The following is a 15,275-nucleotide window of genomic DNA, read 5'->3' on the forward strand; positions in this document are numbered from 1 at the left end:
TTTTGTCTATCTGCATCTGCAGTTCCTTCCTACGTAGATCCCAAGTGAACCTGGTGCGAGATTGCAACCCAGTGATAAGAACATTGACTTCTCTAACTTCAAGTAACCCTTGCATCCCCTCTCTCTCCGTCCCTCCCCCGCCCATAGTCATCGCACCACCTTCAAAGCCGTCTTGTTGAGTTTCATTGTCTGTAACCCGTTTTCACCTCGCCCACATCAAACAATGGCCTGTTCCCTGTTTCAACGTTACTTTTTGGCATATCTTTCATTAATTTGTTCTATATCTCTCGACATCACTGTCTATATCTCTCCGTCCCCCCCCCCCCCCCCGACTCTTAGTCTGAAGAACGGTCTCAACCCGAAACGTTAACCAGTCCCTCTCTCCAGAGATGCTGCCTGTCCCACTGAGTTTCTCCAGCATTTTATGTCTGTCTCTGGAGCTACATTGGTTGGCCATCCAGTGAGATCATGGTCTGCACACAGAGCTCTATGTCAAAGACATCATTGCTGCACCACTGTGCCAACTCCACTCCACTCTAATCTAATTCCAAATCAGAGCTGCCTCCTCCTGTGTAACTCTATTCTCATGTATATTCTGCACGAATGAAAAGCTGCAATCAAACCGGCAGATGCTGAAGAAAAACATTTGCTTGTTACAGTTCTGGATATTGAGTTTAATCTCTTCAGTTCAGACACTATTGTTGGAATAAACATAAGAAACGACTTAATACATAAAATCTGTAAACTCACCAGAAGTGTGTTTGACAATTATCATTAAAACATTGGGATTTTTTGTGTTTTTTCTATTGTTACATATAAAAGTTGTGTAATTCAAAGAGTTTACAGACTTGAGCCAGTGGTCAGTCAAGGACCACACCGTCTGGCATCTCCACCATCACTGGGGCACAGTCATCAGGCTCCATGTCAAAATCCCACTTGAACTTTTTGGTGAGGTGATCTTTAAATTTCTCCACGCGCTTCTGCAGAGTTTTGTCGACGTCGGGGCCGCACGTGTACGAGAAGAATTCCTGAAACCAGATCAAGACATTGAAGGTCGCAGGACATTTCCAATCCATCTGTTGTTGCTTAAAAAGCCACAAGGTCACTCTAACCTTGTCTCCAAGTCTCTCATTAGTCTGCTGAAAATGGTAATGGTTTAACTTTGCCTAAATTATTAATTTACACAAGTCATACATTTGAGGAGTAATGTTGACTCATGGAGTTATGTGTTTATCCCAACCTCAAATATCCGAAATGTAACTCATTGTGATTGACTGTACACATGGTAGACTATCAGAGATAGAACCACAGCCAGCGGTTGCCCCAACTACGCACATCTGGTGCGGGCCACATCTGCTTCCAGCAATGAATCCAGCAAGTTCCACACCCTCACCTTCTCGTGTCTGGTTTATGAATTATACAAAATAACCAAAGTATCTCACATGTGATTTAGAGATCTGTAGAGATGATCTGACATCTGATTCCCATGATTTTCAGTTCTGTTGCCTGACAGTTAAAAATCAATGATCGACACAAAAAGCTGGAGTAACTCAGTGGGACAGGAAGCGTCTCTGGGGAGAAGGAATAGGCGACGTTTCGGGTTGAGACCCTTCTCGACCCCAAATGTCACCCATTTCTTCTCTCCAGAGATGCTGCCTGTCCCGCTGAATTACTCCAGCTTTTTGTGTCTATCTTCGGTTTAAACCAGCATCTGCAGTTGCTTCCTACACAGTTAAACATCGATGCTGAGTCGATGGATAAGACCGTGACCAATTCCTGTGATGTCAGATTTGTTCTGGATAAATCAACGCTATTTCTTGAGCAGCTAATAAATCAATAGACTGGAATTTATCTGTGAAACCAACTTTGCTCGACAGACTGAAGAATCTTTCTCAACCATCAAAACAGTGGATCTGCTAATTCCTCCATAATATGATCATATCGATGTTAAGCTCAAAGTGAAATATCCAGCACAATAAAGTTGTGAAAATAGAACTAGTTCTTTGCAAATTATTGTAGAAACAAAAGGCTAAAAATGTCCCACAATTCATGCTCTAAATTTTAATTCAAAATCAAATCTTTGTTTGCATTCTAAACTAGTGAAAAAATTGAACTTTTCTGCCGTGAGAATATATGTAAAGTTAATAATGACCTTAACCAGGACGTCACCAGGTGCACGTGTGTTACCTCCATCCAGGACAGAGGCGGGGGGGGGGGGGGGGGGGGGGGTAGAGATCCTGAGCTGTACGGTGACGATGGCCACCTCTGTGTGGGGAGATCAGTGTGGGCATTGAACAACGCTGTAAACTGCAGTCCCACTTGAACTGCGTCGCACATCAGCTGGAAGACTGATGCCCATCACTGGCCAGGTGACAAGGAAGGGACAAACAATCCGTCGCTGTGATAATGAGCTAGCATGAACCAATAGGCCGAATGGCCTCCTGACATTTAAACATTACATTTTATTTCAAAGGTACATGTGGGGCCTCGGCAGCGGCGGGGGGGGGGGGGGGGGGGGGGGGGGAGGACAAACGGGGTCCCAGTGTGGGGGTCCCGGTGTGGGGGGCCCGGTGTGGGGGACCCGGTGTGGGGGACGGCTGTGCTGTGGGGTGGAGGGGGAACAATGGTGTTCTAGTGTGGGGGTCCCAGTGTGGGGTGGAGGGGTCCCAGTGTGGGGGTCCCAGTGTGGGGGTCCCAGTGTGGGGGACCGCTGGGCTGTGGGGTGGAGTCCCAGTGTGGGGGACCGCTGGGCTGTGGGGTGGAAGGGGGGTCCCAGTGTGGGGGTCCCAGTGTGGGGGACGGCTGTGCTGTGGGGTGGAGGAGGGGGGGGAACTAATGGAGGAGCCGGTGCATTGTAACTCTGTCAGGGCTGTACGTGGTCACTACTTGTACACATGGGGCAGGCAGCAAAGACTCGCACTGCGCCCAGTCACATGTCAGTTTTCCATCGTCACGTGTACTAACCACAGTGAGCATTTGTTTACACAGGTGAGTACCAATCCTTCTACACATTAGGCAGACTGAGTGGGTGCAGGACAGGCGAACACACTGAGTCTGTAGCCAGGAGTCGCCACATTCTGGGCACCGTCTTGTACAAGCCGTCAGGTGCTGCAGTGATCCACTGCTTGATTCAATCATTATCTAACTCAGTAAATACGAGGTAAAGAAGCTACCTGTAAGGTTGTGGTGAGGAAGTTATCCTTGGAGACAATATCCACAAAGAAGTCGGCAGGGATTTGGTTGAGTTGGTGATACAGGACGGTGATGAGGGCAGTGTAGAGGTCGGTGCGTTTTCTCACAGCCTCCTCAGCATGGCACAGCAGGCGAAGCAAATCCTTCCAATGCTCAAAGGCATCGTACACCGAGCCGATCAGGAAGCACACAAAGGAGAACTGCAGCTCCCCTGTGGGTGAAACCATAGCAGTCGTCATTACATCCACACGCGGTTAGCAACTAGCACTCACACAGGTTACAAACAAACAAAATAGGTGCAGGAAGAGGCCATTCGGCCCTTCTAGCAAGCACCGCCATTCAATATGATCATGGCTGATCATCCACAATCAGTACCCCGTTCCTGCCTTCTCCCCATATCCCTTGATTCCGTTAGCCCCAAGAGCTAAATCTAACTCTCTCTTGAAAACATCCAGTGAATTGGCCTCCACTGCCTTCTGTGGCAGAGATTTCCACAGATTCACAATTCTCTGGGTGGAGTTTGCCAGCTCTTCAATGAAATATCTTCACATTTCAGATCAGCGGTTCTTCTCCAGGTTTAGGTTGAGGATTATTATTGAGGATTATTATCGAGGTACAGTGAAAAGCTTTGCTCTGCAAACTGTCCAATCAGATCAGTTAAGCTGGTTGTCAGAAATTGCAGGGTTCAGCGATTTGTCCCCAGATTGATGGAATTTGTTAGAACAGCGAGAGAGGCCAAAGACAGGGAGATCTTTCATCATTACTGACAGCCACAGGAAGGGCAAAGTCTGCAGAAACCGTTACTTGAACTGTGTTTTGTTGCAGAATCTGTATTTGTTAGTTTTGGGATCAAATTTATATTTTTAAAGCTCAACAGGTTTGAAAATTGCTTAAAATCTCCACATTCAAATGTTTTCCAATCGTGCAGCGGGCGGAGCTGTGGAGAGGCTTTGAATCAGTGGCACCGGTGGCGATATTCTGTGCCATAACGTACACGCGCACTAACTCCAAAGACAACTGCCCTTCCATGGGTGAATAGTGGCTACACCAGCGTCTGATGAAGGGTCTCGACCCAAAACGTCACCTATCCATGTTCTCCACAGATGCTGCCTGACCCGCTGAGTTACTCCAGCACTCTGTGTCTGTCTTCAGCGAACACCAGTAGATTGTGCAGTATTAGTGCTGGCCAATCTGGCCACTGACATGTTGCCAGGCAAACCAAGATTGCCACAGTAAACAAGATGTAATAACATTATGTTCATGTAATGAATGGAACTAAAACGATCGAAATAAGACCCTCTATTCATTCATTCTGCCTTGCAAACTGCCTTGAATTAGAAACCATATCAAAGGCCATAGTTACATTATGCTGCCATTCTGCCCCACTCAGCTAATTCTGTACTTGCATATCTCTCCAATAGAGAATACGCCATTCAGTTCATCAATCCTGTACCTGTAAACTCAGCTGCAATAGTAAAACATTCTTCAACTTCACATCATTTAAAACTGCTCATACATTCTATCAGATACTAACCCAGGCAGCATCTCTGGAGAGAAGGAATGGGTGACGTTTCGGGTCAAGACCCTTCTTCAGACTCGAAACGTCACCTATTCCTTCTATCCAGAGATGCTGCCTGACCCTGCTGAGTTACTCCAGCTTTTTGTGTCTATCTTGGGTTTAACCCAGCACCTGCAGTTCCTTTTACACAGGTACTAACCCAGTATATCCTTTGGGTTTGCGGGGTAGCGCTGGTCTATCACTGAGTCCAGCGCGTAGCTGAAGTCCATGTTACACTTGGTGATTTCAGCTGGAGATGCTCCCTCCGGATATTTGCGAATGGGGATCTTTGAGAATCTAATCTCCGTGCCCGGCTTGATCTTCATCTTGGGCAGCCGAGCTAACCCTTCCTCATAGCTCTTGCATAAGGTGTCGTAAGGCAGCAGATTCTGCTCTGCACGGTCTTTAGTGTGCGGCACGATGAGCTCTGGCTCCACCTCACTGAAGGCACTGATCTTCCCGCTCTCTGGCTGCAGTCTCTGAACCAGGGGGTCGGTGACCAGGTTGGTGAGAGACACCCAGCGCTTCAGTGTTTCATACGGGTACGGTCCCAGCCAACTGTCCAGCTCTCTCAGGCTATCTCGGATACGATCCAACTCTTCCTCAGACACCTCAACGTGAATTATCTCCTCCTCTCTCTTGTCCCATCGCTTGACCAGGATCTCCTTGGGTCTGATGTGGAAGAAGCAGCCAGTGCGTGGACCGGTCACCTGCCCCCCTCTGTCATTCACCGCGCTGCAGTGCAGGAAGTGGATGCCGGGCGGAATCATCTTCACCCCTTTAAACTTGGGGCCCACTTGCCAGCAGTTGTAATCTATGCCAAACTCAGTTCCTTCAGGCACTGCCAATATGATCAGGGTTCCTCCTTCAAAGAACAGCTTCTTGGCAAGTTCTTGATCCATTTCCACGGTGGCCATGTTTGTGACCTGCCTTCTACAAAGAGAAAGTGAGAACCATTCAGTTTATAACCTCCTCACCTCTGGGCTTCTCAGTAAAACCAACCCCAGCCTTTCTCTCTCTCCCACCACTGCTGCTCCCATCACACACTCCCCCCAGTCTCCAGTCAGCCTGCGCTGGGCACAGGAACAGAAACAGATGGAGGCCATTCGGCCCCTCATGCACCATTCAATGAGGGTCAGATTCACCTGCTGCCTCTGAACCAACCACAGACCTTGTCATTCTGTATCTGAACGTTGTTTGCAATGGAACATCTGTGGAATTCTCTGCCATAGAAGGTAGTTAAGGCCAGTTCATTGGCTATATTTAAGAGGGAGTTAGATGTGGCCCTTGTGGCTAAAGGGATCAGGGGGTATGGAGAGAAGGCAGGTACAGGATACTGAGTGGATGATCAGCCATGATCATATTGAATGGCGGTGCAGGCTCGAAGGGCCGAATGGCCTACTCCTGCACCTATTTTCTATGTTTCTATCCACAACGCTCTTGGCTGATGAATCTCTATCATAGAACAGTACAGCACAGGATGTGCTTCGGCCCACAATGTCCATGCCCAACTTGATACCCCTCACTTTCCTGCATATCCATGTGTCGATCCCAAACCCTCAAACACCTGGATCACACCTGCCTCCTGCATCACCTGGGCAGGTGTGTTCCAGGCCCCGCCCCCACCGCCCTGTGTGGAGACAGACATCTCCATTACGTCTGAAGAAGGGTCGAGACCTGAAACATTCCTTCTCTCCACAGATGCTGCCTGAGTTACTCCAGCACTTTGTCTACCTTTCATTACACCGTCTCCCTCCCACCTGGTCACGTACCTGTGAGTGTGCGTGTGTGAGTGTGTGTGAGTGTGTGTGTGTGAGTGTGTGTGTGTGTGAGTGTGTGTGTGTGTGTGTGTGTGAGTGTGTGTGTGTGTGTGTGTGTGAGTGTGAGTGTGTCTGAGGTGGAATGTGTGTGTGAGTGTGTGCGTTTGTGTTTGTGTGTGTGTGTGATGAGTGGGTGTGAGTGTGAGTGGTGGGTGTGGGGTGTGGGGTGTGTGGTGTGTGTGTGTGGTGAGTGTGTGTGTGTGTGTGTGTGTGTGTGTGTGTGGTGGTGTGTGGGGTGTGGTGTGGTGTTGTGAGTGTGTGTGTGTGGTGGTGTGAGTGTGTGAGTGTGGTGTGTGTGTTGTGGGTGGTGGAGTGGTGTGGTGGTGTGTGGTGGAGGGTGTGTGTGTGTGTGTGTGTGTGTGTGTGTGTGTGTGCGTGTGTGTGTGTGTGTGTGTGTGTGTGTGTGTATGTGGTGTGGCAGGTGTGTGTGAGTGTGTGTGTGTGAGGGTGTGTGTGCGTGCGTGTGTGTGTGTGTGTGTGTGTGTGTGTGTGAGGTGGAGGGTGTGTGTGTGTGTGTATGTGTGAGGGTGTGTGTGTGTGTGTGTGTGTAGTGTGTGTGTGCGTGTGTGTGTGCTGTGGTGTGTGCGTGGGTGTGTGAGTGAGTGTGTGTGTGTGAGTGTGTGTGTGTGTGAGTGTGTGTGTGTGTGAGTGTGTGAGTGTGTGTGTGTGTGTGTGTGTGTGTGTGTGTGAGTGTGTGTGAGTGTGTGAGTGTGTGTGTGTGTGTGAGTGTGTGTGTGTGTGTGTGTGTGTGAGTGTGTGTGTGTGTGTGAGTGTGTGTGTGTGTGTGTGTGTGAGTGTGTGTGTGTGTGTGAGTGTGCGTGTCTGTGTGTGTGTGTGTGTGTGTGTGTGTGAGTGTGTGTGTGTGTGTGTGAGTGTGTGTGAGTGTGTCTACACCACCCCCAGGTCGCGCTCACACTCACCCTGCTCCACACGGACCAGCGCGGGGGACTCTGACCTCTCACCGCCCACTTCCGTCGCGCTCACATCTACATCCGGCCCCGCCCGGTCCGCCGGTGAAAGCGGTCCCCGCCCCCCCCGGCCCCGCGCGTTGGTTCCGCCCCCATCCCGGCCCCGCCCCCGGCGCCTGTAGTCCGGCCACAGACTGACCACACTGACCCCACTGACCGGGCAACGTCCACCGTCTCCTCTCTCTCTCCAGTCCCCCCCCCCCCCACACACACACATTGTGGGCCGAAGGGCCAGTTCCTGTGCTGTTTCTAACATTGTCTCCCCCCCCTCAATGTTATATCCGCCCCATTCACAAAATGCTGGAGTAACTCAGTGGGTCGGGTCGGGACGGGACGGGTCGAGACGGGACGGGTGGGGTCGGGACGGGTCGAGACGGGACGGGACGGGTCGGGTCGGGACGGGTGGGGTCGGGACGGGACGGGCAGCTTCTGTGGAGAGAAGGAATGTGCGATGTTTCAGGTGGAGACCATTCTTCAGGGGAGTGGGTGGGACTGGGATAGAATGTAGTCGTAGACAATTAGACTGGTGGGGGGAGGGGGAGGGGATGGAGACAGAGGGAAAGCAAGGGCTGACTGAAGTTAGAGAAGTCAATGTTCATTCTGTTGGGGTCGCGACACTTCTTCAGAATGAAGATTCTATTCGGCATTCTGTATCTACCCCTTTGCAAAACAAAGTTTTACACTGTCCCTTAGTACACGTGACAATGAAGAAGACAAAATGTGTTGGAGTAACTCAGCGGGTCAGGCAGCATCTGTGGAGAACATGGATAGGTGACGTTTCACAGAGTGCTGGAGTAACTCAGCGGGTCAGGCAGCATCTGTGGAGAACGTGTCATCCACTGTCTGACCCACTGAATTACTACATCACTCTGTCTTATGTTGTAAACCAGCATCTGCATATCTGAAGAAGGTTTCTGACCCAAAACATCGCCTATTCCTTCTCTCCAGAGATGCTACCCAACACTTTGTAGCTGATGCCGTGATGCTGAGAGAACGGGGAGGCAACGTGTGCGCCAAGCCGTGAGGACCGCCACCGCACATGCACGGTCCCGCAGACACACCATACCAAGCGTTTTATTGTCTATGTACCAGATAGAACGGAGACGAGGAAACACTTTTTCTCACACAGAGTTGTGAGTCTGTGTAATTCTCTGCCTCAGAGGGCGGTGGAGGCCGGTTCTCTGGATACTTTCAAGAGAGAACTAGATAGGGCTCTTAAAGATAGCGGAGTCGGGATATGGGGAAAAGGCAGGAACGGGGTACTGATTGTGGATGATCAGCCATGATCATATTAAATGGCGGTGCTGGCTCGAAGGGCCGAATGGCCTACTCCTGCACCTGTTGTCTATTGTCTATTGTAAGCTGCCCAAGCAAAATATGAGATGCTGTTCCTCCAATTTGCGCTGGGCCTCACTCTGACAATGGAGGAGGCCCATGACAGAAAGGTCAGTGTGGGAATGGGAGGGGGAGTTAAAGTGCTGAGCCACCGGGAGATCAGGTTGGTTAAGGCTGACTGAGCGGAGGTGTTCAGCGGAACGATCGCCGAGCCTGCGCTTGGTCTCACCGATGTAGAGAAGTTGACACCTGGAACAGTGGATACAGTAGATGAGGTTGGAGGAGGTGCAAGTGAAATGAGGCTGCCTCCAGCGTTTTGTGTCTACCTTCGATTTAAACCGGCATCTGCAGTTCTTCCCTAAAGGCATTTCCCCTGATTCCAAGTTCAGGAACACGCTGATATTTCAGCGGCACGGTGGCGCAGCAGTAGAGTTGCTGCCTCACAGCGCCAGAGACCCGGGTTCCATCCTGACTACGGGTGCTGTCTGCGTGGAGTTTGCACGTTCTCCCCGTGAACGCGTGGGTTTCCTCCCACACTCCAAAGAGCGTGCTATTCAGTAAGTGGAAAAACAAGACATGATTACAATCAAACGGTCCGGTCCACAGGATAAAGGGAATAACATCTATATTTATATGTATTTATGGTCTATATATGTGTGTGTACACACACTGAACTTTATTCCTCTCTTGTTATTATACACGTAGTTTACAGTGAACTATGTTTACATTTCCTGTTGTGCTGCAGCAAGTAACAATGTCATTGTTCTATCGGGACACACGACGATAAAACACTCTCGACTCTTGACATTCTATGTTGGAGAAATGGATCGAGAGTCACAAGTCTGTCACCACCAGGAGGGAGCATTGACCAGACGGGGCATTTACTGCACAGTTCCCATATTTTATAACCATAAAGTCTTTAAGTTACTAAAAGTGCAGATTAACTTTCCAGGTTCTTGCCAATGCTCGTTAGTACCAGTTTAGACCATGCAATGGGATTGGACTTTGAGCTCATTTGCAGCTGACTGCTTCACACAGAAGCTGATTTAATATCCAGGCGGATGAGAGGAAACAAAGAATGTCACGGCCACTCCCCGACCGACAATCGGTTCATTCTGTGCGGTTGCAACCTCATTAGTCACTGCATTTAGTCTAGTTGTGCAGGAAGGAACTGCAGGTGCTGGTTTAAACCAAAGATAGACACAAAGTGCTGGAGTAACACAGTGGGACAGGCAGCATCTCTGGAGAGAAGGGATGGGTGGCGTTTCATGTCCTCCAGAGATGCTGCCTGTCCCGCTGAGTTACTCCAGCTTTTTGCGTCTATTTAGTTTTGTTTATTGGACTGAGGAACAGTGAAAAACCTTTGTTGTGCAAACCTTGCAGCGGGAAGACAACACATGATTAGAATCCAACAATTAATCATTTTCAATTAATACTCTTAGGAATACTGTGGGAACATTCTGGGCTGGCCGAGCACATTGTGAAGGAGCTTGTTGTTCTTAAAGGGCCAGTCCCACTGCGGCGACCTAATCTGCGAGTTTAGAAGAGTTTGCCCTCGACTCAAACTCGCAGCATAATCGACTCGTGGTCCTATGAGGTCACTGGAACTCTCCTTCATGCTCGAGGGAAGTTCCCGAATACTCGCGGCTTCAGCTAGATCACGGAAAGATTTTCAGCATGTTGAAAAATTTTCCAACGGAGGTAAACATTGTGTCGGCCATGTGTTATTTTGAACTCGGTTGCAGTGGAACGTGGGGGTCGCTATGTAGTTACAGGCAGTCGGAGGGCAAACCGTAGGCAATCTCCTTCGCTTCTGACCGGGCATTTAATTGGCTTCATTGGAGTTTCGAGGACCAAGGAAAAACCCGACAACCGGTAGGTTAAAATGCACGTAAACTTTATTTAAACTTCTCAAAAAGTTGTCTCCCACTCCTTCTCCCCCCCCCCCCCCCCCCCCCCCACCCACCCCCCCCCCCCCTCCCCCCCCCCCCCCCCACCCCCCCCCCCTCTCTCCTTCTCGCCCTCCCCCCCCCACGCTCTCTAAAGGAACTTTACCGTACACTGTGCAGCGTCTTTTACCTTCCTCTTCAATCGTTGGGTTTTTTTTTTTTGTTGAATTTCCAGGACATTCGTTCTCCCCCGCTTTCCCTGGCCCCCGCCTTCGCGATGTGTTTGTGTGTGTGTGCGCATGTGACTGTGTGTGTGCGTGTGTGTGTGCGCATGTGACTGTGTGTGTGCGTGTGCGCGTGTGTGTGTGCGCGTGCGCATGTGACTGTGTGTGTGTGTGCGTGTCTGTGTGTGTGTGTGTGCGTGTGTGTGTGTGCGCATGTGACTGTGTGTGTGCGCGTGCTTGTGTGTGTGTGCGTGTGTGCGTGCGTGTGTGTGTGCGCATGTGACTGTGTGTGTGTGTGCGTGTCTGTGTGTGTGTGCGTGTGTGTGTGTGCGCGTGTGTGTGTGCGCATGTGACTGTGTGTGTGTGTGCGTGTGTGTGCGTGTGTGCGTGTCTGTGTGCGTGCGGTCGGTCGGTCGGTCCAGCTCGTGGTTTCAACGCTGACAGTCGATCCAGCACGAGGTTTTTCAGGCGAGTTCCCTCCAGCTTGAAGGTCAAAGACACTCTTCTGAACTCGCGGATTAGGTCGCCGCAGTGGGACAGCTGTGCTTTAGCAGATGCACAAAGTCAGGGAGCTTCTGATGTCCATCGGAGCCAAACACTAAAGGCTGCAGTAACTCAGTAGTTGCTACCGGATGAGCGAGTCAACAACCACCACCAGGTGGCGCAGCTGAGCGCTGTGAGCTCCCACTCGGCCCATCTAACCTGGGACAAGTGTGACAAATGTAAACAAGTCTCTGCCCCTCTGTACTGATGGGGATCAGTCTGGGGATCTGCTGGTGCATCACAGATTCTCCCCCTCCCTCCCCCTCCCCCAACCCTCTCTCCCCCCCCCTCCCCCAACCCCAATCCATCCCACCCCCAACCCCCTTCTCTCAGATTCAGATTCAATTTTAATTGTCATTGTCATTGTCAGTGTACAGTACAGAGACAACGAAATGCATTTAGCATCTCCCTGGAAGAGCAACATAGCAAATGATTTGAATAAATAATAATAAGTGTCCGGGGGGGGGGGGGGGGGGGGGGTGATTGGCAGTCACCGAGGTACGTTGTTGAGTAGAGTGACAGCCGCCGGGAATAAGCTGTTCCTGGACCTGCTGGTCCGGCAACGGAGAGACCTGTAGCGCCTCCCGGATTGGTAGGTGGGTAAACAGTCCATGGTTGGGGTGAGAGCAGTCCTTGGCGATGCTGAGCGCCCTCCGCAGACAACGCTTGCTTTGGACAGACTCAATGGAGGGGAGCGAGGAACCGGTGATGCGTTGGGCAATTTTCACCACCCTCTGCAGTGCTTTCCGATCGGAGACAGAGCAGTTGCCGTACCATACTGTGATGCAGTTGGTAAGGATGCTCTCGATGGTGCAGCGGTAGAGGTTCACCAGGATCTGAGGGGACAGATGGACCTTCTTCAGTCTCCTCAGGAAGAAGAGACTCACAACCCCACCCCTCCCCCCTCCAACTCTCAGCTCTGACACAGCGACCCGACTCTGCCTCCACAGATGCTGTCCGACCCACCGAGTCCCTTCAATAGTTAGATGTTGTTGTTACTTGGGGCATTCATGTACTGTGACCAGTTTGCTTTAAGACATAACTACAAAGATAAAGAAACCCCGTTATAATCTACACACACACACAATCTTTGAAAGCTGCATCGATGTGTGATCCTGTGAAAGGAAACTAGGGCTGACCTCAGTCCCCAGAAGATTCATAGATGGAGGATTTTCTCATCATTAGTGCCAATATTTCAAATGCACTGAAGTAGTTTCTGGTTGAGTGCTGGTGTGGGACTAACATGATTAATGATGTGAAACAAAATAATATCCTTCCAATACAACAATTGACAATCTTCATTGTGACATTGACAATTGTAATTCTGTTTAAATAATGACCAAGTAGCAATGTTGGAATAAATAACCCCGGCAATTACTAACGTTTACTGCCAGGTGAAAGATAACAAAGTATTTATTTATTGGCACTTTCTTCTGCCTTTGAAGTTCACAGCATTTACAAAATTATCACATTTATATAAAGAAACAAAATAGATAGAAAATAATTCAAAGAAAAACAATGAAAAGGAGACAGATGGGAAAAATAATCCTGGATTTGTAAAATGACATGTGGTGGTTGATGGAAACGATGGATTCAAACGATTCACAGAGAAAGATATGTCCTGAATAACGTGACCAAACGATAACTTATAGACAGGGTGAGTTAGTGCAGCTGTAAGCGAAACCAGGAAACAGATGAATGACAGGCAGTGGCTGACAGTGCCATAGTCTCCACCGTGCATCAAACCTCTTGTGGAAGAGAGATGTTACCAACCATATCAATATTTCCAATGTACTCATTCAACTCGATTTAACGATCATCTAACCACAGAATGACTTTCCACACATTCTCCAAATACATCTCAAAACACATGTTTATGTTTCTAAAGAGGACAACCTCTTCTTGGGTTTTCACCTGAATATTGGCAGCCCACCTGTAAAGGTGGATTTTAAGGTTTCATTCTGTAAGCAAGTGCTGGAGAGAGTTGAAGGTGATCGCACCTGGACACCTTTATATTCTCCACTAAACCAGTCTCTTCCCAGTTTTGCATTTCATCCTTTCCTGAGCAGATGATCATAAGGAATAGTAGAATTAGGCCATTCGCACCATCACTTCTACTCCACCATTCAATCACGGCTGATCTGTCTCTCCCTCCCAACCCCATTCTCCTGCTTTCTCCCCATAACCTCTGACACCCGCACTAATCGAGACACCAACTGACAACTGGAGTGGCAGCGTTTATAGAGCAGGTTCGAACGTACTCGTCAGCCCCACAGCCTCTAACCTGATGCTGCTGCATCCTGTGTTTACACACTTGTGTTTACACACTTGCATTTACACACTTGCATTTACACACTTGTGCTGCTGCTGCTCCTGTCACGTTGTGTTTCAGCTCACTGGTCACCACTTCTCCAGCAGTGAGTGGGTGAGCTTTCCCCGGTTGTGCTAACGTTTCTCCACTGTTTGTCAGGTATTGGTCTGTGTGTGTGGGTCTGTGTGTGGGTCAGTGTGTGTGTGGGTCTGTGTGTGTGTGGGTCAGTGTGTGTGTGGGTCTCTGTGTGTGTGGGTCAGTGTGTGTGTGGATCTGTGTGTGTGTGGGTCTGTGTGTGGGTGGGTCAGTGTGTGTGGGTCTGTGTGGGTCAGTGTGAGTGTGGGTCTGTGTGTGAGTCAGTGTGTGTGGGTCTGTGTGTGTGTGGGTCTGTGTGTGGGTCAGTGTGTGTGTGGGTCTGTGTGTGTGTGGGTCTGTGTGTGTGTGGGTCTGTGTGTGGGTCAGTGTGTGTGTGGATCAGTGTGTGTGTGGGTCAGTGTGTGTGTGGGTCTGTGTGTGGGTCAGTGTGTGTGGGTCAGTGTGTGTGTGGGTCAGTGTGTGTGTGGGTCAGTATGTGTGTGGGTCAGTGTGTGTGTGGGTCAGTGTGTGTGTGGGTCAGTGTGTGTGTGGGTCAGTGTGTGTGTGAGTCAGTGTGTGTGTGAGTCAGTGTGTGTGTGAGTCAGTGTGTGTGTGGGTCAGTGTGTGTGTGGGTCAGTGTGTGTGGGTCAGTGTGTGTGTGTGTGGGTCAGTGTGTGTGTGGGTCAGTGTGTGTGTGGGTGTGTGTGTGGGTCAGTGTGTGGGTCTGTCATGTTACTAGCTGCCTTTTTGGTATCCTCAAAAATAACTCAGACTATCAATGACCCACACACAGACCCACACTCACAATGACCCACACCACCCTGGCCACGCTCTGATCTCGCTGCTACCATCGGGGAGAAGGTACAGGAGCCTGAAAACCGTGATCTCCAGGCTCAAGAACAGCTTCTTCCCAACAACCATCAGGCTGTTGAACTCTGCACAACACTAACCTCAGCAACTGTGGTCTTCCACGGACTGTGTCTGTGGTTACACTGCGGGCTGGGTTTCCCACTGTTATAGTTACGTAGGTGAGTTACTCCAGCATCTTGTATCTTATCTCCAGTGTAAAGCAGCATCTGCAGTTTCTTCCTCCACATTATTACTTGTACGGTTGGTTGTTACACATTATCTGTGTTAATGCCGTAAGGCTGCAGCAAGGCTGTCAATAAAACTCAACCCGAAACGTCACCCATTCCTTCTCTCCGGAGATGCTGCCTGTCCCGTGGAGTTACTCCCGGCATCTTGTGTCTATAACTGATAATTAACCGTGTGGACAGGCGGCATGCTGTTGACACACAGACACACACACACACACACACACACACACACACACACACACACACAGAGGGGGCACACTGGA

At 49.8% G+C, this 15,275-nt stretch overlaps 1 protein-coding gene across 2 annotated transcripts; it reads right to left on the reverse strand.

Annotated features, from left to right (window-relative positions):
• Positions 1 to 650: 650 nt before the first annotated feature.
• On the reverse strand, positions 651 to 7,590 carry aar2 (AAR2 splicing factor). Of its 2 annotated transcripts, none has more exons than XM_033041290.1 (4): positions 7,491 to 7,590; positions 4,911 to 5,683; positions 3,174 to 3,403; positions 651 to 1,028 (listed from the first exon to the last, which is right to left on the reverse strand). In XM_033041290.1, exons 2-4 carry the CDS (start codon positions 5,665 to 5,667, stop codon positions 861 to 863), a joined length of 1,155 nt encoding a protein of 384 aa, XP_032897181.1. In that variant the 5' UTR covers positions 5,668 to 5,683; positions 7,491 to 7,590; the 3' UTR covers positions 651 to 860. The 2 variants fall into 2 exon arrangements, with proteins under 2 accessions (XP_032897181.1, XP_032897182.1); XM_033041291.1 differs by having other exon boundaries at positions 7,526 to 7,546.
• Between the last annotated feature and the right edge of the window lie 7,685 nt (positions 7,591 to 15,275).

This window comes from Amblyraja radiata, chromosome 23, assembly GCF_010909765.2.
Source record: "Amblyraja radiata isolate CabotCenter1 chromosome 23, sAmbRad1.1.pri, whole genome shotgun sequence".
In the NCBI taxonomy this organism is placed as follows: domain Eukaryota; kingdom Metazoa; phylum Chordata; class Chondrichthyes; order Rajiformes; family Rajidae; genus Amblyraja; species Amblyraja radiata.